The sequence below is a fragment of the Ptychodera flava genome, chromosome 3, assembly GCF_041260155.1.
Source record: "Ptychodera flava strain L36383 chromosome 3, AS_Pfla_20210202, whole genome shotgun sequence".
NCBI lineage: Eukaryota > Metazoa > Hemichordata > Enteropneusta > Ptychoderidae > Ptychodera > Ptychodera flava.
Window position 1 is genome coordinate 30,283,387 of NC_091930.1, and position 23,840 is coordinate 30,307,226.

The 23,840-nt window shown below is 36.3% G+C and overlaps 1 protein-coding gene across 1 annotated transcript in view; it reads right to left on the reverse strand.

Annotated features, from left to right (window-relative positions):
- Window positions 1-17,787: 17,787 nt before the first annotated feature.
- The window catches only part of LOC139129057 (hemicentin-2-like), a 37,703-nt gene continuing 31,650 nt past the window's right edge, over window positions 17,788-23,840 (reverse strand). The window contains exons 31-32 of the mRNA XM_070694733.1: window positions 19,933-20,217; window positions 17,788-18,119 (exon numbers count right to left, since the gene is read on the reverse strand). Of these exons, the coding sequence (XP_070550834.1) occupies window positions 17,788-18,119; window positions 19,933-20,217 (617 nt within the window). The remainder of the gene's footprint in view (window positions 18,120-19,932; window positions 20,218-23,840) is intronic.

A 23,840-nucleotide genomic window follows, 5' to 3' on the forward strand; every position in this document is an offset into this window, starting at 1 on the left:
ATGTATGTATGTATGTATGTATGTATGTATGTATGTATGTATGTATGTATGTATGTATGTATGTATGTATGTAGTATGTATGTATGTATGTATGTATATGTATGTATGTATGTATGTATGTATGTATGTATGTATGTAGTATGTATGTATGTATGTATGTATGTATGTATGTATGTATGTATGTTATGTATGTATGTATGTATGTATGTATGTATGTATGATGTATGTATGTTATGTATGTATGTATGTATGTATGTATGTATGTATGTATGTATGTATATGTATGTATGTATGTATGTATGTATGTATGTGTGTGTGTATGTATGTATATGTATGTATGTATGTATGTATGTATGTATGTATGTATGTATGTATGTATGTATGTATGTCTCTCAATAAATTTTATCTTTGAAACTAATTATTCTTTTCCTCCCTTTTTTATTTCGCAGAGCCCCTTTCAGGTGTAAATATTGCAGTGCTGGTCAGTGTGATTGTTGTAATTATTGTCATATTTATGGTTTTTGCTCTCGTAACCTACTATCGGAAAGAGCAGAGAAGAGGCGCTTATGAAGGTAAATATTAGTGTCAGTAAAAAGAAAAACCACAGGTACAAACTAGAGAACGAGCGAGTATTGCATCAGCTACATTTCATTAGGTATTTGTATTAGGACTGCGATAACACTGCATCAATCTATTGACCTGCTTATCAATGAATTAATTTACCATCACTTTTTAAATCGCACGATTCCTATATAAACCGTGATATATAGCTTTTATGATAGTTTATCGTGTTTTGTTTATTGTTTATTTATTTAATACTTTATGATTGTTCTTTTTCTTTTCTTGCATAACGGAAGTTGAATGGCGTAAGTTAAAAGTAATGTACATGGTGTTGTATTTTAATATTTTTATTTGGTAACATTTGGGAATAGTTTCATTGCTTGTCATACAAGGTGTTAACTACTTTTTTTCTGGTTTCCACTTGGAAACATTCACGGTGATATATCTCAGACAGAGTTATAGGAGATTTCAACCAGAGTCCACATTAGATCAACATTATAACTGCATTACTTCTAACAATTTCGTTTCTTTAAAATTATTATTTCGGAACAAAATCGAAAGGTTTTACAGAATCTTGCGCTCACTTCTTGATGTGTACGTGCAATACCTGGACAAAGAAAGGCCATAATTCGAAATAACTTGACTTAGATTTTTTTATAATGAAATTGATAAAATATCAGCACTCCTTTTTCTGTACATTAACATTAACATTAAAATTTCTACGAATGCAATTTTTATTGTGTATAAATCACAGTCATCCGAGTTCAGTTAATATATTTATCTAAATTCATTCATTAAAGTATTCCTGTCTTTGATGTGCAAATAATTGTATGGGTTAAAATGTTAACAGTGAAAATCAAAGCGAGGCAGCCATCTCAGTTGTTAGATTGGACAAACGCCATATTTCAATTTCATCGACACGCATCAAATGACATGATAGGTTTTGTAAGGTACAAAATCTACGACATTTATGATGAAAATAGTGATGATTGTTAATGTTCGTTTTGCATAATATTCATTCTTTTCGTCCATCATGGTCCTTTCAAAATATGCAAATGAAGCACAGATGTAGGGACAGTTGCATGTGTTATATAAGCGGATAGGTAGACGTCTGATCACGAGGTAAAAATAACACTCTCAAAACACTTGACTGAGTTAAGTGTTCATCTTACTGTGTCAGCTTCTTCGATTTCGTGTATGATAGAATTAGACAAGCAAACCATATAAATAACCTAAGACGTTATTATTAAAATCAATGTTCCGTTTTAATTGGTGCACTTGAGGGCGCTGTTTCCCGAGTAACACCCGCTGCATTTCGACTCCTGAAAAACGGTGATTTTTGCGATTTTACCGACAAACTTTCGTCATTTCGTAGCTGACACGTGAAGGTTAAGGATATTGCAAACACCTAGTGGACAAAGTATACACTATGGCATCGTCAATAAGTGGTGAGAAAACAGGAAAACGTCCACGACACACGTTAGGTAAAACCGACAACGTGGAGGCTGGAAACAATGAGATGATGACAATATTACGTAAGTTGGAAGCTGGTCAGAAAGGTCTGGAGGGAAAAGTAGATAAACTCCGAAATGAAATTATGAAATCGGTTAATACTCAAATAGATAAGTTGAGAGAGGAGTTTGTGTTAGATATTGCAAGAATAGATTAAAAATTGACGGGTCTGGAAGCAATGGTAACGAGACAACAAGAGCTGAGGAACAACGGAGGTGCGGCCGAGGTAAACCCGCTGAATAACAATGACCTCTGCATTATTGCATCGAATATTCCGGAAGAAACGGATGAAAATTTAATGCACGTAGTTGATGATATATTGAGTAAGTTGAGTGATCTACCACAGGTTCAAGTTGTAAAAGTAGCCCGTCTGCGTTCCCGACGCCCAGGCTCCCCTGGGCTTGTTAAATTTGCTATGGAAACGCTTGAACAGAAAATTGAGATTCTGAGGCGTAAGCAGGAATTAAAGAAAATTGCCAAGTATCAAAAAGTGTTCCTGCGGGCAAGCAAGTCACATACAGAGCGTTTATTGGAACTAAATTCGCGTACCCTACTCAATGAACTGCCAAACGGTTCGGACTTTCGTATAACTGGCTGTGGTCGCATTGTCAAAAACAGCGTGATTGGACAGCTTAAGGAGATCGTCGACAAATAACGGAAAACGAAGATAATGATGACTAGGTAGAACACCGAGCCCAACGAAACACTGATCCTTAGCTTAAAATAGCACATTTGAATGTTTGTGGCTGGACCGAAGCCAATAACGATTTGAGAACAGAAATCGTGAAAGCACATAAAGCCGATATTATCAGTGTTAATTAAACCCATCTTTCAGCAAACGCTTCTATTTCTGTTGATGGTTACCAATGGTTTGGTAACAATAGACGGCAGTCTCATGTCAATGCTACTAGATCATTTGGTGGGGTTGGTATTTTGGTGAATAATAATCTTCATGAAGAATTTATAGTGTCTGTTGAGAGTTGTAATTATGATGGTATTCTTGGTCTAAAATTTGTTAATAGATTCACTGACTTTGCTTTCGTTGTTTTTACTTGCTATCTTCCACCCGAAAATTCCCCTTGGGAAGAGATTCGTCTAACTTTTCTGGATTCTTATTGAGTGAATTGTATATTTTAGATGATGTTGACACGATAATCATCTGTGGTGATTTAAACGCGCGTATTGGCGCGTTACCAGATACAATAGCTGGTGTTGATGATGGCATTCCATCTCGACAGGTGATTGATACACTATGTTAATCAACATGGTCGTTCTTTTGCGGAATTTTTGATCGATGCTAGAATGTACATTATGAATGGGCGTTATGATAATGAATGTAATGACTTTACATCTGTTTCAACACGTGGAAAAGCCGTTGTTGACTACTTTGCCATTCCATACGAGTCAACTAGTTCTTGTAAGAATTTTACCGTGCAGAGAATGTCAACTTTTATTGAACAACATAATCTGTTACAGTATTTAAATGACAGATCCAGAATTCCGGATCATTCACTGCTCACTTTTGAGCTATTGGCTAGACCAACCACAGACTTAAATGCAACAGTGTCAAATAACACAATGGATGGTACTTCAGATAAATCAGCTGTACAAAGGAAATATCGACTAGACTGTATCCCGCAGAATTTTATGCAGTCAGAGACAACGAGACGTGCCCTTCTGTTACTGATTGAACGTATTGAGAGTAATATTGAAACACAAATTAACCTGGACTTGGTTTACTCATCGCTATGTGACTGCATAATTACTTGCATGAATGAGTCTATCCCGTATTTCGATTGTACTAAAGAAAACTCGAAAACGTCATAAGTCTCACAAACCTTACTGGAATGAAGAGTTAAAAGTATTGTGGAAAAATATGCGAGACAAAGAAAAGGATTTTCTTAAATGTAAGAAGCATGAGGTTGGGAATGCACAGTATTCTTACCTTAGAACACAATTTAAGATTGCCCGAAATACATTTGATAAACGGTTGCGATCTCATGAACGTAAATTTAAACTTGGTCTTCAAATGGAAATTGAGGAAATTTGTACTGCGAATCCTACACGCTTTTGGGAGTATGTTGAGCGTTTGGGACCCAGTAAAACTGTTAAGAATTCTATACTAATGGAAGTTTATAATGATGACCATAATGTTATTACTGACTCGAATTTTGTATTAGGTTCTTGGAAGAGAGATTTTTCTGCTTTATATTCACAAACCAGTGACGCTAGGGATCAGTTTGATGAGCATTTTTATAGTGATGTGAAACATCATAAGTCTGTGTTAGAGAATAATTTATCTGATCCGTTATATGAACAAAATCAACATTTGAATAAAAATTTCCCTTTTTTTGAAGTTAAATGTGCCGTATTGAAAGGTAAAAATAGAAAAGCAAGTGGTATTGATAAATTCCATATGAAATGCGTAAAAATGGCAATATTATTGAAGTTTTAGTTCATCTTTTTCAAATGTGTTTTGATTCTGGAAGGATTACCAGTAGTTGGCGTAAAATTTTTATTTCTCCTATTCCTAAGTGTCGAACCAATCATATGAGAGTTACACTCAATTATAGAGGAATACGTTTGTTTTCTGTCATTTTGAAAGTATATAGTTCAATTCTAAATAAAAGACTTACTGTATTTTAGATAATAATAATATTTTAGTTGACGAGCAGAATGGTTTTCTTAAAAACAGGTCTTGTCAAGATCATATTTTTGTTCTTACATCCATTATTAGAAATAGAATGAACAACAGTCTTCCTACTTTTGTAACTTTTATTGATTTACAGAAAGCATTTGATTTTGTAGACAGAAATATCCTTTTGTATAAACTTTCACTTAATAACATTGATGGGAAAATGTACAATTCAATAGCATCATTATATTCAATACGTCAGCTTGTGTCAAAGTTAATGACAATTATACTGACTGGTTCAATACATTGCATGGTGTAAGGCAGGGTGATAATCTTTCACCAACTTTATTTTCTATATTTATCAATGACTTGGTTGTAGATTTAAAAGAGTTAAATTGTGGCATTCAAATAGGCGATGATAATGTATCAGCTCTGTTACATGCATGCTGTAATTTCGCACAACGAAGAGAACATGCAAAAGATGTTAGCCTACATTACTTCATGGTGTAGAAAATGGCGTCTTTTGATAAATAAAAGTAAATCACATGTTGTTCATTTCAGACGTAGAGGTAAAGAGAGAAGTAACTTCACGTTTCGATTAGCAGGTGCTGAATTAGAGTATGTTACAAATGTAAATATCTTGGGGTTGTGTAGAAGAATCTTTACATTTCAAATATATGTCTGAGATGCTTGCAGAATCTGCAAGCAGAGCTCTTGGTAAAATTTGTTCAAAGTTTAAACTTTAAAAATATGGGTTTTTGTACATTCACAAAATTGTATGACAACTGTGTAGTACCTATTATGGACTATTGTTCTGCTATCTGGGGATTTGCATCTCATGTAAAGTGTGACAATATCAAATAGAGCTCTTCGATTTTTTCTAGGAGTTCATAAATTTGCTCCCACTTCAGCCATTGAAGGTGATACTTGTTGGATTTCATCAAAAACTAGACACTGGACCAACATGGTCAGATACTGGAATAGACTGGTGAATATGGATCATAACCGATTGTGTAAACGAATATTCTTGTGGGACAACTCTTTATGTATTAATAATTTTAGTTATGAATTGCATGAAATTTTTGACTATTTAGATATAGATGTTTTGGAAAATGGAGGTTGTTGTGATCTGGTAAAAGTTAAAGAAAAGTTGAAGCAGACAGAGTAATTCACTGGTCTGACAAAGTAAACAACCAACCCAAACTACGTACCTATAAGATTTTTAAAAGGGCCTATCAAAGGGAAAACTATTTATTATATAATTTAGAGAGAAGTACCCGCTCACTTTATGCTCAGTTTAGATTTGGGATATTACCACTTCGTGTGGAAACTGGTAGATATAGAGGAGAAATTGTACAAGATAGAAAATGTATTTATTGTAACGATAACGCCCTTGAGGATGAAATGCATTTTTTTATTACATTGTTCTTTGTACAATGATTACCGGACAACTTTATTTGATGCTGTTTATAATATTTGTAGAAACTTTGAAGATTACTCAGATGTTCAGAAATTCGATTTTTAATTAATAACGCCAGTGGGCGTACAATCAAATTCATTTGTAAAGCTTACAAAAGACGACAATCGCTAACATATATAACGCGTTAATTTTCAGCCGTTGATCTTGGTTTTCAAATGACTTACCTGATTTGTACTGTGAAAATGTAATTTTTTGTATTTAGATTTTCTAGGAACAGCTTTCCTCACATGTATTTAACTTTATTTTAAAGTGACTAATAAGCCCGTTGTGGCTTGGTGTTTATCACTAGTCACTATAATAAATTACTACTACTACTTAACTCATGGATATGTCACGTTAATAATCTAAATATCTGTCAACTATAGTTAATTTTTCGTGTTACTTTTCGTGGTCATTTATTTCTTTTTTGCTTTGTTTAAAGCCAATCAGGGACGCAGAGGTAAGAATGCCCTTTTTATTTCTGTGTTGTATTTAAACTAATGTTTTTGTCTCAAATTTATGTTGATGTATTTATCTGATTGTATCTATGTGCCGTTCGTTTTCATGGCGTATCTATTTAGATGTCTTGCCATTTCTTAATGAGTAAAGTAATCAAACCCAAAAAATCTGTATAGATTTACTTATTTCAGTCAGTTTTTGACGATGCTTTTAATTTTTTTTAATTTAATAATAGCTTTTTACAGTAACACAAACGAAGTAGAAATGGATAGGAGAGCGACTGATGGCAACGTTAATGAAGAAACCCGATGGTGCAACAAAATTAGTTCCATTCTCTGATTATCAAGCGTATTCCTATTCAAACACGTATTTTTAATCAACGACACCAAGCTTTTATATTTTTTAAGGCTCCGTTCCCTCTCTCTCAGTATAGGTAAAGTATAGGCGTCCAGGATGTATGTTGAGCGACCGTTGAGAGATGTAGCTATATACTAAAATTAAACAAAAATACAAAGACACTACAATTCATTATTGTGTAACATTTGTCCTTTCTATCAGAATCTGAGGGATTGGCGACTTTCACGGGAAAGACCAGCAATCATGAGGCGAGAATTTTAAAAGTTGTTCAATATATACATTTTAAACATATAATTTGTTTCCCATATAAACATGCAGTTTGCTGGTAAATAGTCGTTCGAACGAAACTTGAAGGACACTGTATAAATCTACGTACATTATTTATTAGAACGTTTCATGATAAGAATCCTATACGAGACGCTGTCGAATCACGCATACAGACATTGCTGACTCCCAGTTGTATATTTTGTAAAAGAGGGCAGGTTTCTACCTAAACAATGAGAGTAGAAATAGTCGTGGCACTTAAACATGTTAAATTTTGAATATGACTGCCTTGATGTAATTTTAAAAGACGATTCAAGCAAAGTTCGGTCGTATGATACATTACGTCATCATCGTTATCATCATCGAACTAGGCTCCAGTATTCATTGAACGTTATTTTTCAGGATATTAACGGGCTTGGTCGGGCAATAATTGGATGGATGTCACCTTCACAGGACAGGAGTCAACACCAAACGGCGAAACTGATCATTCAACTGTCAATGTCGATGTTAATTGAAAAATGTTAATTTCAGCTGCATTTTTTACATATAATACAGACGTTTCGAGCTATTTTTCAAAACCTTTTCTTTGCTACTTAAAAGGGTTTTGAACAGAGTTTCTACTCGACACATACCATTTTATAGCGTAATGGAATGCTATTATCGCCAAATGAAGATGAACACGGATTTGGATTGACGTAACTGAAACATTCCATGTTTCACACAAGGCTTTGGATTTGCAATATCTATATTTTCGATTTAAAAATAATTTAGGAGAAAGTAGAAAAGGATAGAACACGGAAAAATCGGAAGATTTGAGAATCTAATTTGAATGAAATAGCTATACTTGTACAAGTCGACCCTGTACAAAAGACAATCGGAAATTTTCCTTGTCCATGGAGAAATTTTATTTGTCTGTTATAAATTGATTATTGCATTTGTTCCAATAGCCATGGAAGGAAATCACTTGATACCAAATATTTAAATTCACAGCAGATCCGTTTGAAAGTGTTTCTCATTCACGTCACCATCTTTGAAATACATTAATTGAAGTATGCTCTGCAGCGAAATAAGTTCTTTATGCTTCCATCGTTTCAGTTACAGTTTATATGAATGCAAATTGCAGTTAGTAATATTTTATTGCTCTGCTATTGATTTACACAACGATAAAGCTTTTTGATATTTCTCAAAAATATGTTTGCCTACATGTGAAACAGATGCAACAACTATGTTGGTTTATAAAAAAGAGAATACAACTAAAGTTGTATGAAGGTCAGATGAGGCTTTATTAAGTCGATAATTGTGTAGACGTTTCTTTACGTAAAGCAAGTAACCCAGGATCAATAGCAGTACCGCCTTTACAGAGAGTATGAATTCGGAGGCCTACATTCAGTCAATTCAACCACAACGTGTTAAGTACAGCACTTATACTGTTCACTTTAATTTTAATAATTGTAACCTCAGTGACTCTCGTACTCAGTGTGCCGTGAATGGAAACACCCAAATGCATAAATCATTGCAGTAGCTGCTTTTTGATAGTTATCGTGTGATTTAAACCCTTCGCAAATATGAATAATCGAAATACATTTTTTAAAATAAGATGTCATGTATGTGTGTGTATGCAGAGAGAGAGAGACAGACAGACAGACGACAGACAAACAAACGACAGCAGGCAGAGAACGCTGTAGTAGAAGGAGGCAAGTTATTGATGTGTTTTTGTTTTTCCTTTTGTAATAAACAGCGCAAGAATCCCACCAGAAAGTATTAGTACCCCATCAAAGGGAAATATTGGGATTTTGAACTAAATGATATCTTTATAAAAGCTTACATGAAACAAGGTTTATAAAGTCTACGCCATAAAGGTGGTCAGAGTTCAGTTTCTATGTCAGTAATGGTCTACCTTTCAGATGTGTGTGTGTGTGACACTTAACGTCTGATGTGTTATCAATTTGATATGTCCATTTTCGTATTCTCGGTACCAGTTATTTTTAAACTATCACATAACAATAATCACACTCGCGTATCCATCTGTCGACACATCCCAGAAAAAAAGACGTTTCTCAGATAAATCAACTCTCGGTCGAGGTAATATTGTGGAAGTGAAAAGGAATTTATGCTACGACGGCAGACAAAATTGTCGTCCATTTTACTGGGTGATACACAACAGCCCCAGCCATTTTGTCTTTAATTGTCACTATCAAGCAATGTGGACAAAACGCTTTATCTTACATGCGGCTTTCCTCATCAAGACCATTTTTTTTAGAGTTTGCTAACATTTTAAAACCAATGAATATTTGAAACATTTGAGGATAAAATGTATAAATCACGGTATTAGTCTTACTATGCGAGATAATATCACAAAATCGCAAACAGTTTCAAAGGTTGGTAAAATAGATTACGCCAACTTATTTACTTACAGTAACCTCTGAAACCTAGCAACGGACTGAGTATTGCATCTCAGTTTAATCAAGTGCAGGCTAATGTTGAGGACAATACATCATTTTGCTTATGCTAACACTTTAGAAACAGCCTACAATTGAGTATGACACCTTACAGGTTTTCACGAATCGGACATGTCATGTGTACTGGCCCTGAATTTATATTTTGTAATTGATTCATTTTCCCACCATGATATCGATCAACGGGTAATTCACTCCTGCCCTGCACACTATGATAATGCACTCTTCATGGCATGTATCATGTGTCAAACTGCAGCCACGCCCGTCGATGCAAACACAATATGTGTAAATTATTGGTCGTTTCACATAAAAACATATCCAACCAACGACCTGTATAGCATAATATTTGAAATATTCCCCCTCGAAAAACCGAGTGGTTGTATTAAAATTCTTGGTTCCCTAACATATTACGATAATCTATGTGTTAATATCAGTCAAAGGTTAGGTAGAAAGACTGTGACAAATCAAGGCATAGTGGTTTATGTTGAATATTAAGCTACACAAGACAGGAAGTAGACAAAATGAAGCACAAGAACATAAACGTTTCATTTTCTGTTGTGCACATTGGGAATATTTAAACGTAATCAAGACGGTTTGGGTTAAAATTTGAATACTAACGTAGGGGAGACTTTGCATTAATCTCGGAAAATGTTTATCGTAATATACGTACGTAACGGTTTTATCTTGAACTTGCTTAGCGATAGGAACTTGACTCAGGCTTCTAATTTTCGATCATATATTGTTTTTGTCGGCTTGAAGACAAACTCCACGAAGTCATCTTCAAATCTAACTTATCATGGGATGATGATGGTGGAAGGGGAAAAAGTCACTGACCTTTTTCTTCTTTCTCGCATGGCGAGTGATCGGGTATACAAAAGTGAGCTAGTCCGGCTAGTAGCAAAGCAGGAATATACAAGCCTATGATATAACACAAAACTCGTACCACACAAAGGTTTGCTAGCTTGTGGCAATTAGAACTTACAGGTCATGTGAGGTTGGTACGTGTTATTGACATTATGGGTAATTTGGGTGGTGCTTATGAACACAATTCAAATTAGTCACTCGAATCTAGATCTGTTTTCCATTATACACCCACTGACCGCTCTCTATCAGGGAGGTGTATTGAACCAGGAAGTCACTTTTAAAAGAAAACACTATAAAACCATATTATACTTGAAAAGCATCGAGTTACTATTACATAAGCAAGCGCGATGTGATGTCTGTATATCGGGAAAGCTACACATTATCAATGTTGACAAATTTATGTTGTTAAGAAACGCTCAAGTAGGTTTCCACATTTCGCAACCAAAAACAAATATTAAAGCTCCGCAAGCTGTATCTTTTGGCTATTTTTCAGATTTTTTTGTGGTTTCCCTACATTTTCTGCATAGAATCCGTAAAGTGAAATTTAATGCCAAGTATTTAGCATATAAACACAACATATATGAGTATAATCTCCATTGTTATTGTTAAAGATTGTATTCATGTCCGGACTAGAATTCATTTGTAAACAATAAACAATGATCATTACACACATACAATCTGTGTTGACAAAAAGAAATACTCGAAATTTCAGCATGACAAAATGGATTATGATCAGAACACGCTAATTGATATACAAAAGCACAATACGGAAAAACTTGCCACATGTTACATTTTAGGTCCCTTTAATATCAAATACATCCTTATCCCCGAATGTCGGGAAAGAAGTGATTCCATCATCACAACAAATGGCGAAAGCCAAAACCATTTCACTGTTAGGGAGAACGTTAACATTCACCATATTAAACGTTAACATTCACCATATTTTTCGAATAGATAATTAGGTAGAATGACGTGATGTCTCTGAAATGTATCAATTTTCCATTGACATCAAATCTCTTCCGGATCCTATTGTTTTCAACCCTAGAAAGAACATTTCTTTACGATTTAGTAGCACCTTTTTTGATGCTTAATAACAATATTATTGATAGATAAAACTTGTTTTCCGAATTTTCTGCTATTTAAAAAACATAATCTGTTTAATGAACAATTACAGTAATGATTACACTGGTAATATTTAGGGTAGTGTGCGCCTAAAGAGTGAAAGACTTTGGGGAGACCGTCGATTTGTTTCGTGTTACACACATTTCTCGGTGGTTTTAAGGTCTTTTTTTTGCAGAGATGTAAAAATTGCAATTATAAAATCATCTCACATAGACGTAGGTCAGCTAGACCAAATGACAAGCTGCACGTTGTTAGAATAAAACGCATAAAATATATCATTATATCTCCAAGTGACATATTCTCATGATTATTTATCATAAGGTATGGCATGTTCTGTTAATATTAGTTTGGTTCGCGGCAATGGTTTATAATCCTGAATTGAATTATGCCTAGCCACATGATGCTACATTTAAAGTCTTTTAAAACTTTCTGGTAAATGTAGATGTGTGTTTTTTGTTGTCCATAATGTGGACTGCTTTCAATCTGCTAAATGTTTTTAAAGTGATTAGGTATATCATTGACATTCAAACAAGGCTTTTCAATTGATAAATACACATGAAAAAGAACTCCATGAATTTGATGCCATTTAAGGTAGGATGGCGATAGATGGTATCATTATAAACGGAATGTTAATTTAGCGGGATGTATGCACTGCCCTCAGCTTTAAAATGTGCGTTTCGATGTTATTTTCTATCCGGTCGGCGAACCATGACTCCATCATAATTGTTGCTCGACCTCGCCTACGCTGACCGTCTGACAAGCGTATTAGATTATTGCTGTGGCGTGAAAAAATGGATGGTATATTTTTTCGAGGACATTTCAGCGTATCAGTGTTTCTTTGCACAATCGCCAAAACATCATAAGAGTTATGCAAACGAAAATAGGGCAGGTTCAGCTCGTTTTAGTCGTTTGGAGAGGCCGGGCATGATATATGTGATTTTACTTCATTGCAAATGTAATGTGGCAGATCTATAAGAGACAGAAACAGTCCACAATCGGTATTTCAACTCTGCGAAAGATTAAAACTTTAAACTAAATCTTAATGCTTTCTGTAAATATGTCAAGGTGTCAAATATATCTTCCTTGATTTAAAATGCCTTGTTTAATCATTTAATATATAGAACACTCATACAGCGGTATCTAGCGTATACCATGCACAGCCTTGTACATAATACTGCATTAGTAAACAAAGAAAAACAACAAAGAAGCACTGATTCGCGAAAGCCAATTAAACTTATTTAATATGACCGTATTTGTTGGTCATCATTACGCCCTTTTAACATTACGTTTCGTCTTCCAACACGGGTAGTCGACTATGTAAATTTGACGGCGCCAACACTTTTCTGTAATAGCTGTGTAATTTGATAAAAAGTACCACTTAAATAGTGTTAAATTCAAAGAAGAGCATAGAGAAATAAATTGAACGCTTAAGCTATTACAGCACGTGATTTTGAAGGCATTGATATTTTCATTAAGAAAATTTTGCCTTTCGTAGCGTGAATATTTTCATGAAGGAATATTGTGTTGTGACGACACCGTGACCAAGTCTCGGGGTAATATATTAAAATTATCAATAAAATGGAACTGCGGCAAAATGCAAAAACGACAAAAACAAAGCTAAAGCTACAAATCAGCAACATGCACATTAAGTAACTGGTAATCAATACAATTAATGTTCTCAATAAACGAAGGGCTATAGACTTACTAAAAACACCACCAGAGGACTGTTTTAATTTGTTGAATTGTTACAACATGCATATATCTCTAAAATTAAGTAACTATTGGTAAACGAAGTAATATTGAAATAAGTGAAAATGCTCATTTACATTTTGCGCTGAATTAAGCAGGCTGAATGTATGCAAAGTTGACTCATTGGGCTTGATACAATTAAAATGTTTTATCACAAGTCAAAAATTGCAACTTAATAGCAGCATACTATTAAACTAAAAACAAACAAATGAAAACATACTTGGCAGTAAGGCAAGTCACATCTCATTTTCTTATTTTTTATTATCGTTTGTATGAATACAAAATATGGAATAATCAAATTTATATTAATTGCACATTACCTATGGGTTTTTATTATTTAATTTCATCTATTTTAATGAAAAATGCTACCCATACAATGAATAAAATTGTCTATTTTAATTTCAATATACTCGGTTCCATCAATATTTAAACAGAACTAGTGTACCATATACGATAAGCGGCGGCGATAAAATAATAAGAATATGGTGTCAATTTATGAATTTTTTGAAGATTTGGGAATAAGTTCAGCCTCATAAGCATTATTATTCTTTAGGCAATACCTGGGAAGTACCAGGGTGAAGGTTTGAATTTCATTGACGAAATGGTCAGAAATAATTTGTCAAATTAATGTTGCTCATTTGGTAATTGTGAGAGTCACATTTCGTGCCATTATTAAAAAGAACCTTTCGGCGAAATTCAATAATAATATGACTATTTTTTCCCGGTCTGAGATCGATGCAAAACTACATAACCATTTGCATGCATATTATGATTTGATGAATTGCATTTGAAAACCAACTGTACGGACCTGTAACCAAAAATCAAAACAGATTTTGACATAAATAGATAACATAGGAATAAAGTATATCAAATTTGTAGGTATTACCAGTTTCCTAAAAATATTGACAGCCATTCTACCAAAGGTAAAACAGGGTCATTTTCTTGCCATCATATACGTATAAATTTTTCTATATAAAGCACAATCACAAGGGTTGAATGTTGATTGTACTGAAATAATCTCGGTTGAAATCTCCATGGATTCTGCAGCGTAAAGTGTGGCTTTTTGTTATCACAATACACGTATTGTGTAAGCTTTTCACAGAAGACTTGTTTATCATAAGACTTCTTAAAAACAAAATGATTGCATCTTACCTCCTATAGGGCTACGTTAGGTTTTCTTGTGATAGACCGTTGTTCTCCTGAATTTTGGGTAGTTTAATTTGCTCTCCATTGACCTCTCTGCTGGAAAATATGAGTTGAACTACACAGTAAGGCCTCAATTTGGGAAAAAGTCGTGTCGATGAAAGGTGATCGAAATCCTTACACGTAAAATATTCCATTATTTTACAGTTTTTATATATTCTACATGCAGACAAAACTAGTAACTTCATATCAAATCAAATTGGATATGCCACAAGTGGTTTATACTAACCGAAAGTATATTCCTCTAGATCTGTCCCAATGTAATCATCTCTTTAAAACAGTTCTAAATTGCAATATACTAAAGTTTGAAAACGTTTTACTTTACATTTGAATAAGGAACACATAGAGCTATGCTACAAAATTGCAATTTCACATGAACTATTTTGACATGGCTTACCCCGCATTTGCATCATCTGAAAAAAATAACCAAAACAGGAAGAATGATCTCATTCCAGAAAATAAATTTACAAGAGATGCCGATTCTTCACATGTTAATATATTCACTTCGAACAAATTCAAAAAAATCAAAGTTTCTCATTAGTGACAAATTTCATCGCACAAATATTATCATATCACTAGGCTGATAAGGGCATGCAATATGTAGATATAACCCCCCGCATTCCGAACGAGAGTGTGGCCACGTCTCGAACAAGAATTCCTCATGTAGAAGCGTAACTCCGAGCCGTAAGCGAGGGGGATAAGGCCGTTGCTTGTGAAATTATGGGTCCACGACGAAGCCACACGAGTGAAGAATACGGAGTGGACTATATATTGATCACATGCATAGACAAAGTTTTCGGCGAATAAATGTTTCAGGCGTAATATTTCACACTAACGCTAGGATAAAATGATATGGACTATTTGAAAAGATTCATAGTGTGTGTTATTTTGGTCATGGTAGCTGACAATCCATGCTCAGCTGTTCATGGCAGTGTCGAGGTTAACGTCAAGCATTGCTCTTACAGATAACATTATTGATCGCTCGATTTTTTCTGAAAGAATGAAGCGGCAATACGAATACTAGTGAATTTTTTACGCAAGGTATTTATTTGGTATGTACTATAACCACCACTATGAGAGAATATTCATTCATCAAAATAACACATGGCTGGACATGCAAGTAGGACGCAGACACAGACTACGCTGTTAGGTAACGTTGTAACCAAGAACGGGTTTATTTTTTTGTCAATATTGAATTCAAAGATCATCGAAAGAACTCTGCTTTCAGATTGTAAACTTTATATGAAATTTCAAATTAGAAAGTTAACACGACTAAGTTTTTACAAAATTATCAATTGTATTTTTAATATTTTACTTATAAAAAGAGCATATACTGAAGAACGGTGTTGCGGAACGAATTCAAAAATCGGTACGAGTGTCTCGATAGCGAGAGTACGGGAGCTCAAAAAGGTGCAATGCAGGAGATGTGATGCGAAGTATGCATGGGCAATGTGAAAGCTTAACCTTCAAATGTGCTGAAAAATCATGTGAACTATCGTCGCTATTGAATAATAAAACGGCATTGCTTTTGATACGCTCAATTCCGAAGAAGTATCGTCGCTGCTGTTAGAAACAACGAATGTTCGTCGCTGAGCTTGACTCGCTGACTGCTATTGCATGACCCGGAAGGGTTGATCGTGATGATCAACTTGCAACCTGTAAATGCTCGTTCAGAAACATTTCAAAGTTGTTACGTTGCAGCGGTCCACGCTCCTCTGTATTATTGTTTGTGGACATGGAGGGAGGCTATTTTGACGTTCAGGTGGTTCGACACAGTATGCCGGCAAAAAAAGCAGAGTCACGTTATGGCATTCTGAGAAATTGAACGATTCATTGCCCATAGATGCAAAAAATACAAAATTCATACAAATTGTAGTATCCGTGGCTTCATTGATGTTGGATACCAAGTTTGACGAAAAGTCGTAATGATAACAGGATCCATATATCAGATAATGCTCTTTGTTCAAACAATCTTAACTTGCAATAGCATTTCCAAGTATCCATATGCCAATTTGAAAAGGGTTATTTGATCACAATCATTGTATTATTGCATATCGATCAGCAAGATTTCTCATTTTATTAGTTGCCACGTTTTTAACGCCTCTATTAATAACATTGAAAGCACGATGTTTGCTATTTTTTAACTCTTAATTGCTCGTTTTTTTAAGTACAGAAAAACAAGATTTGAACTAAATGTGCTCACGTGGTTTACAACAGGTTCATTATATAATATAGTATGCTTGGTTAATATGCAACACAAACTAAATTCTAATCAGTTCTTGCAAGTAGCATATGTTACCTGTATATCAAATCTGACTTGAATCTGTTGAGCCTTTTGAGTTATCGTGCAAACAGGCCGACAGACGCACACACTAACACACAAACACACACACAAGGAGAGACAGACAGATATCGCTACGACATTAGGTAAAAACGAAGTTCTTCGTCAGACATCACAGGCATCGCAAAAAGTAATCGATCAACCCACCTGGCTTGTATTTTTTCTTGTTTTTTCGACTTCTGCAGTAATAGATAACTCTAATAACTATAATAACGATGGCAATAATAACAATAGAGGTGACGGCTATGGCGATAATTATTGAATTTGAACCTGTGATACATTGAAACAACCAAGGGGATAGTTTAGGAAAGAAAACGTACATATGCACAGTCGATAACTGAATAATACAGAAACTTTTGGATATACTATACAAGTTCCAGCTTTGACACATAAGACATACTGTTTTTAACAACATAATGAAATGCATTTGATTTGGCAGTCCCTATTCTTGTTCCTTCATTATAAATAAAACAAATATATACTCTTCATACGCGCAATGGAAACTATGACAATCCTTATAGCTCTTTAAGTTGTTGACGAGAGCAGAGAATGGAATAAAACTCTTTGTCAATAGTATGGCTGTTGAAAGTTGCACGTCCTTAATTCAGAATTTGGCGTAATATTTATCATAGCTTGCAAGCCCCTAGCTAAATCGTGGAATATGTACGGTAAAGCTTAATTCCGAATCTGTAAAAGGCCAGGGAAGTTATAATTACTTGCTATTGTAATTATACTTATTTAAGATACCATGCACGTAAATGTTACAATCAAATCAGAGCACAACAGTGGTCAGTCATAGAAAAGTTTAACCTACTTCCCGAATCATGCGGGTTTTAACGTATTTCCATCGTGTTCGTTCATCATCAGGTTCTATCCTGTTCGTCGCATTACATGTGTATCTCCCATAATACGACTTATCAACAACGGTGACAGTCAGAGTGCTGGTGAACATGTTCTCGCCCTTCGTTGTTTCCTCCGTGATATTCTTGTTTTCTTCGTACCCTAGGATGAGGGAGTCATTGTCGTCGAACCAAGATACTGAGGGTGTTGGAAATCCATGTACCTTGCAAGGCATAGGCACAGTGTCACCTATGTTTGCCTCGAATGTAGTCTCCTTGGAGACTATTGTAGGTGAGACTGGAAGGGAAAAATACTTTAAATCCTTACGGAGGAGCAAATATAAATAAACTTCTATGTTAGTCGTAAACACCTGTTGAGAACCATGCTCTTGTACTAATTGATTTCTTTGGTTTACCAATACTACAAGTTACAGGAGTCAGTTTCCTTACTTGACGAGAAAAAAAGCAACATGATCTCTACGTGACATCAGTATACATATGATTCACAGAAGCGCTCAAAAAAACTCCTGTAACGACTACGAATTCTAAATGCAATAAAATGAAAATAGATATATATATATTCATATCAAGTCATGGATATATGAAATAGCAGAAAGACGTCAGAATCCAACTTAGAGGAGGTGTATTAATCAATATTGTGTCGGAAACGCCAGGCAGACAGCCTCTTTCGGTACCGGTGTGCAAACAAACCCGAGCAGAGCCTCTCACACTATCTCTCCTCTACCGTCCGGCGGTAGAAGTGCACCCGAAGGCAAGCGCTTCCAGAAAAATTTCAACCACTGTCTGTTCACTGAGGTAAACGCACTTAGATTTTGCGATCAGTGGCCCTTGAATTGGCTATACAGTAGTTAGAAGGCAAGGAAGTCAAACAAAATCACAGAGCACCCAGATGGCCGTCCCAAGAACATGTAGAGGTAACGGTAAGACTCTTTCGAAAGCACGTTTTCTCCTGGCTAATCACGTGACCAAGAATGCACTTTTGACATCACCCTGCAAAAGTCATGGCTGAAAGTTCCGCATCTAGAACCTTTGAAGATAGGCACGTCATTCACAAGCACCATAGAAACACCATTACGTGAGTAAGCCATAGAAAAGTTGTAACCAATGGGAGGGTACATTATTTTGGATTTTTCTAACGCAAAGTTATCCATTAAGTCGTCTTATCATGAAATTATCTGCAGTTTCGGTTAACTATATCAGTCAATTTACTGATTATCAGATAGGAACCTTCATAAGACATGTGAAGCTAGGCAAGTAACCCGTTCGCAGCCTTCTTTATTCTCTTAACCATACGAAGTTCCATGCATCAAACCCATGCTTTACCGCAAACAATCATATCGCACCTTCTATCGACGAGCCGTAGTCTGTTGGCGTGATCTGGCATTTTCATTCATCTTAAATCAGCTTTCACTCCAATTCGGTACATAATCAGATCCTACACACCAGTCGCTCTCCTTTCCCTTAGAGTAAACATACGTTTGCAAGGGTGCAGGCTTCTTGTCCCTCTGTCATTTAGTATAGGCAAACAAGTCACTCGCCCTACACATGAGTCGCCACTTCAGCAGACATGTCAAACAGGAATCCTTCAACCTTGTTTTTCACACAGTAGCGGCCTGTAACCCACTATGTCATCCATATAAAGTCGTCATGGAGAGGTCAGTTAGTACTAACTCTACAAATCAACAGCAACACCTAACCGCCACCTGAATGTTACACATCTGTGATTCCAATGACCTGTACATAATGTCATCATGAACACGTAAAATTCTAATACATATAAACCAATATGCATAAACTCAACGTAATGCAGGCGAACGAAACTAAAGACTGTTATGTCCTGTCTTTACCCGACTCGACATTGCCTCTTCCATTTGGGTTCAATGTTTTATGCACAAACCTTTACAGTCAGGATGTAGGGGTGACAACATACCAACTGTCATTGCAGACAGAAATAATCATACAGGAAGAGCGATCGGGAGAAGTTCATATATGTCACAATGAGTGCAGGTGTGATTTGCGTTTGTTCAAAAAATAATGGAAATGAAAGCATTCAAAGCTTTATATAAGGCCACCATATCAATTTTACTTACACTGCACGATGATATTTTGCTTTTCTTCAGAAAAGTCTTCACTCCCGTCGTAAAAGCGCGTGGTCGCCCTGCATCTGTACACGCCGCTATGTGACCTGTTTATCCCTCTGATGTCATACTGGAGTTCGCTACCTTCTTCTTCAGCCAAGACTTCGTCAGTGTCACGAATCAAGCTAATTTTGTCAGCGTCAGGGTTACCGTCGGTTGCAAGGCAGTGTATACGAATGTCTTGACCCTCGTTAACTTGCGCTGACGGTGATACAACCATATCGATAGTCGATAGATCTGTAAATCGACAAAATGAAAGAAAATGTTTTCATGTCTTGTCGCTTGAGTTCGTTTGCCTTTAAATTTTTGAAAGTACACGTAGGCTTAGAGAATTTCGATGACTGCAAAACGCTATTGTATTGCTAATTTTGATGTTAAGAATTATTCCATTATAGTTCTAAGATTACATATTTATCGCGGGAAGATTAGTTTACTACATTAAATGCTAAACGCTTATAGCGTCAGATATCATGCCATACAAGCAAAATCGATAAAAGTCACTTTATAGCCCTAGGACTAATCACACAAACTGCAAGTTGTTTCAGTTCTGTTACTACTTTATGCAGGAAAATGTCAGATTTCAGGAGAAGATATTAGTAAGGTTTAATTTTTAATGCGTGAAAAATGGGAGGATGCCTCTTTCTCAGTATTACCTTGGAATGGTTGGGAAAATATGACTGCCAAATGAGAATAGTCTTTTATAAGTATTAATATACATTCTGAGATTTAGTGATTTTGTTGTTGCTTTAATGGCGATGAAGTAAATCAAAAGCTCATTTACTAGGTTGATGAAGATGACGAGTCTTTCGGATTGCTGGCTTCTTTGAACTCGCTGTATACAGTTCTCAAAGGATGTGATGAAAAGAATACGATGGATTAAATAGCGTTAAAGAAACAAAAGAAGTGACGAGTGAAACAGCCATGCTCATATGGTATGTTAATTTAACAACGAAATACGCATATTTTAATACTCAAAACACTATTACATTACAACTTCCCCGATGCTAACTTGACACCTATTAACGCCTGTTAATCAGATGCGAAAAGCGCCACCTGTATGCATTTCGCGGCGAAGTGTAAATGAAGTTAGTTTGCTCACAGTATTAGTTAATGAGGGGATTATTGACGATGAATTTTCTGGCCAGCATTATGGCAATGCGGACCTTGATATGCTCACCCTCAAGTCCTCAACACGATACGGACTATGGCTGACCCTTACCTCCATGGGTTGACCCATGGAGCTAGAAAAGGACGTCTCTTGCTTGGAGGAGGGACTGTCACGCGTTGATAAATCGATACCGGTTTTGGCCGTGCAATGCAGAGTAGATTGGCACCTGATATGCGTACCTAGACGTGTATAAATCATTATTGGTTTATACAGCGGTACAACGTATCGGTGTAAGCATGGAGCCAGATCCGTTTCTAGCTCCATGGTGTAAGACTACGACTTTATTTTTGACTGACTGCACCAGCGATGATCCGCATCAAACAGTACTACAGAAGAAAATTTACACCGCAAATTTCCATGGACTTTTTTCCATTTTTTTGAAATCACATTATACCTGCACTTATCGTGAAGGCTCACTTCTCAGCCGTAAAACATTAGTTAAAGCTAGGTTTTCATATCAGTGACGTGTGCATGTGCGCAATTTTACTGTTGCTAAAGAGTGTCGATCGACCTTCTGTGAATGCTAAAACACGTCTCCGAGAATAGACCCTCGAGGGTCTATGTCTGAGCATAGCATCAATAACTTGCAATGTAGTAAGTAACATCCCCGGAAGATTTTATTTTCTGACATTTTGATCTGCTTGTTGACAAGCAATGAAGCTAACGAGCGTCCTACTGTTCACCATATCCTTGCCCCGAAAACGACTACGAGGCAGATTATTTCAATTTTTCAAATTTCCATGGGAGAGAGTGGATGTAATCAGATAATTTTCTGGAACTACCAGGCTATGATCACCTAATCCAATCATTACCCGTTTTCCGAACGATCTCTTGATATTAATTTAGTGTGTCATGATCAAACTTTCACTTTATTACAATGCTGAACTTCTTTCGAGAAACTTAGAAATAAAGATCGATTATTTTTACCATGTGTACACGCCAACGAGATGCTATTGTTTAGCAGGAGCGGAGATTAAACCCAGTGGGTCATGGATGCCTTCTGATCTGAATAAAACGTTGGGTATCTTTAGAGCGGCAGTGTTTCACCATGAAGGCGCGACTTTGCACAATTTTTAAATATCGGATATTTACTATCTAGTATCGAAGTTTGACGATTTCGGGACAAGTATCGATACTAGACGATACTAGAATGAACTGCGGTTGTTCCATGGGAAGCCGCGTCTGTGAAATCGACGATATTTAGGATACCCGATATTTTTTTCGGCGATTTGGGGACTCTAATATCGATACTGGAAGATACTAGAATTACTTGCCCTGTGCCTCGGCACGCCGGATCTGTGAAATCTCCGATATTTACCCGATATTTATCGGCGATTTGGGGACTCTAATATCGATACTAGACGATACTAGAATGACTTGCCCTGTGCCTCGGCACGCTGGATCTGTGAAATCTCCGATATTTACCCGATATTTTTCGGCGATTTTGGGACTCTAATATCGATACTAGACGATACTAGAATGACTTGCCCTGTGCCTCGGCACACCGGATCTGTGAAATCTCCGATATTTACCCGATATTTCTCGGCGATTTGGGGACTCTAACATCGATACCAGACGATACTAGAATGACTTGCCTCGTGCCTCGGCACGCCGGATCTGTGAAATCTCCGATATTTACCCAATATTTATCGGCGATTTGGGGACTCTAATATCGATACTAGACGATACTAGAATGACTTGCCCTGTGCCTCGGCACGCCGGATCTGTGAAATCTCCGATATTTATCCGATATTTTTCGGCGATTTGGGGACTCTAATATCGATACTAGACGATACTAGAATGACTTGCCCTGTGCCTCGGCACACCGGATCTGTGAAATCTCCGATATTTACCCGATATTTCTCTGCGATTTGGGGACTCTAACATCGATACCAGACGATACTAGAATGACTTGCCTCGTGCCTCGGCACGCCGGATCTGTGAAATCTCTGATATGTACCCGATATTTATCGGCGATTTGGTGACTCTAATATCGATACTAGACGATACTAGAACTACTTGCCTTGTGTCTCAGCACGCCGGATCTGTGAAATCTCCGATATTTACACGATATTTATCGGCGATTTCGGGACTCTAATATCGATACTAGACGATACTAGATTCAGTCAAATCGCGCGTAAATATCCGATATATATCGGAGATTTCACCACCTCACAGTTCTGGCCAAACCCGACATCCAAGGACTGACTCTAGCTTCGATACTAGACGATACTAGATTCAGTCAAATCGCAAGTAAATATCCGATATATATCGGAGATTTCACCACCTTACAGTTCTGGTCAAACCCGACTTCCAAGGACTGACTCTAGCTTCGATACTAGACGATACTAGATTCAGTAAAATGGCGCGTAAATATCCGATATATATCGGAGATTTCACCGCCTCACAGTTCTGGCCAAACCCGACTTCAAGGACTGACTCTAGCTTCGATACTAGACGATCAAGATTCAGTAAAATGGCGCGTAAATATCCGATATATATCGGAGATTTCAGCCCTTTATAGATCTGGCTAAGCCAATCTAATTTCGATATTGTATAGTCTAGTAGCCGTAAATATCGGATATCATATAAAAGTGAAATGTCGCCTTGTCCTCTGTTTCACACAAACGAGATCGTCTTTGTCCGACAACGGAAGTTGACCGGGCAATTCATTTCGCAATCCAGTTTCTTC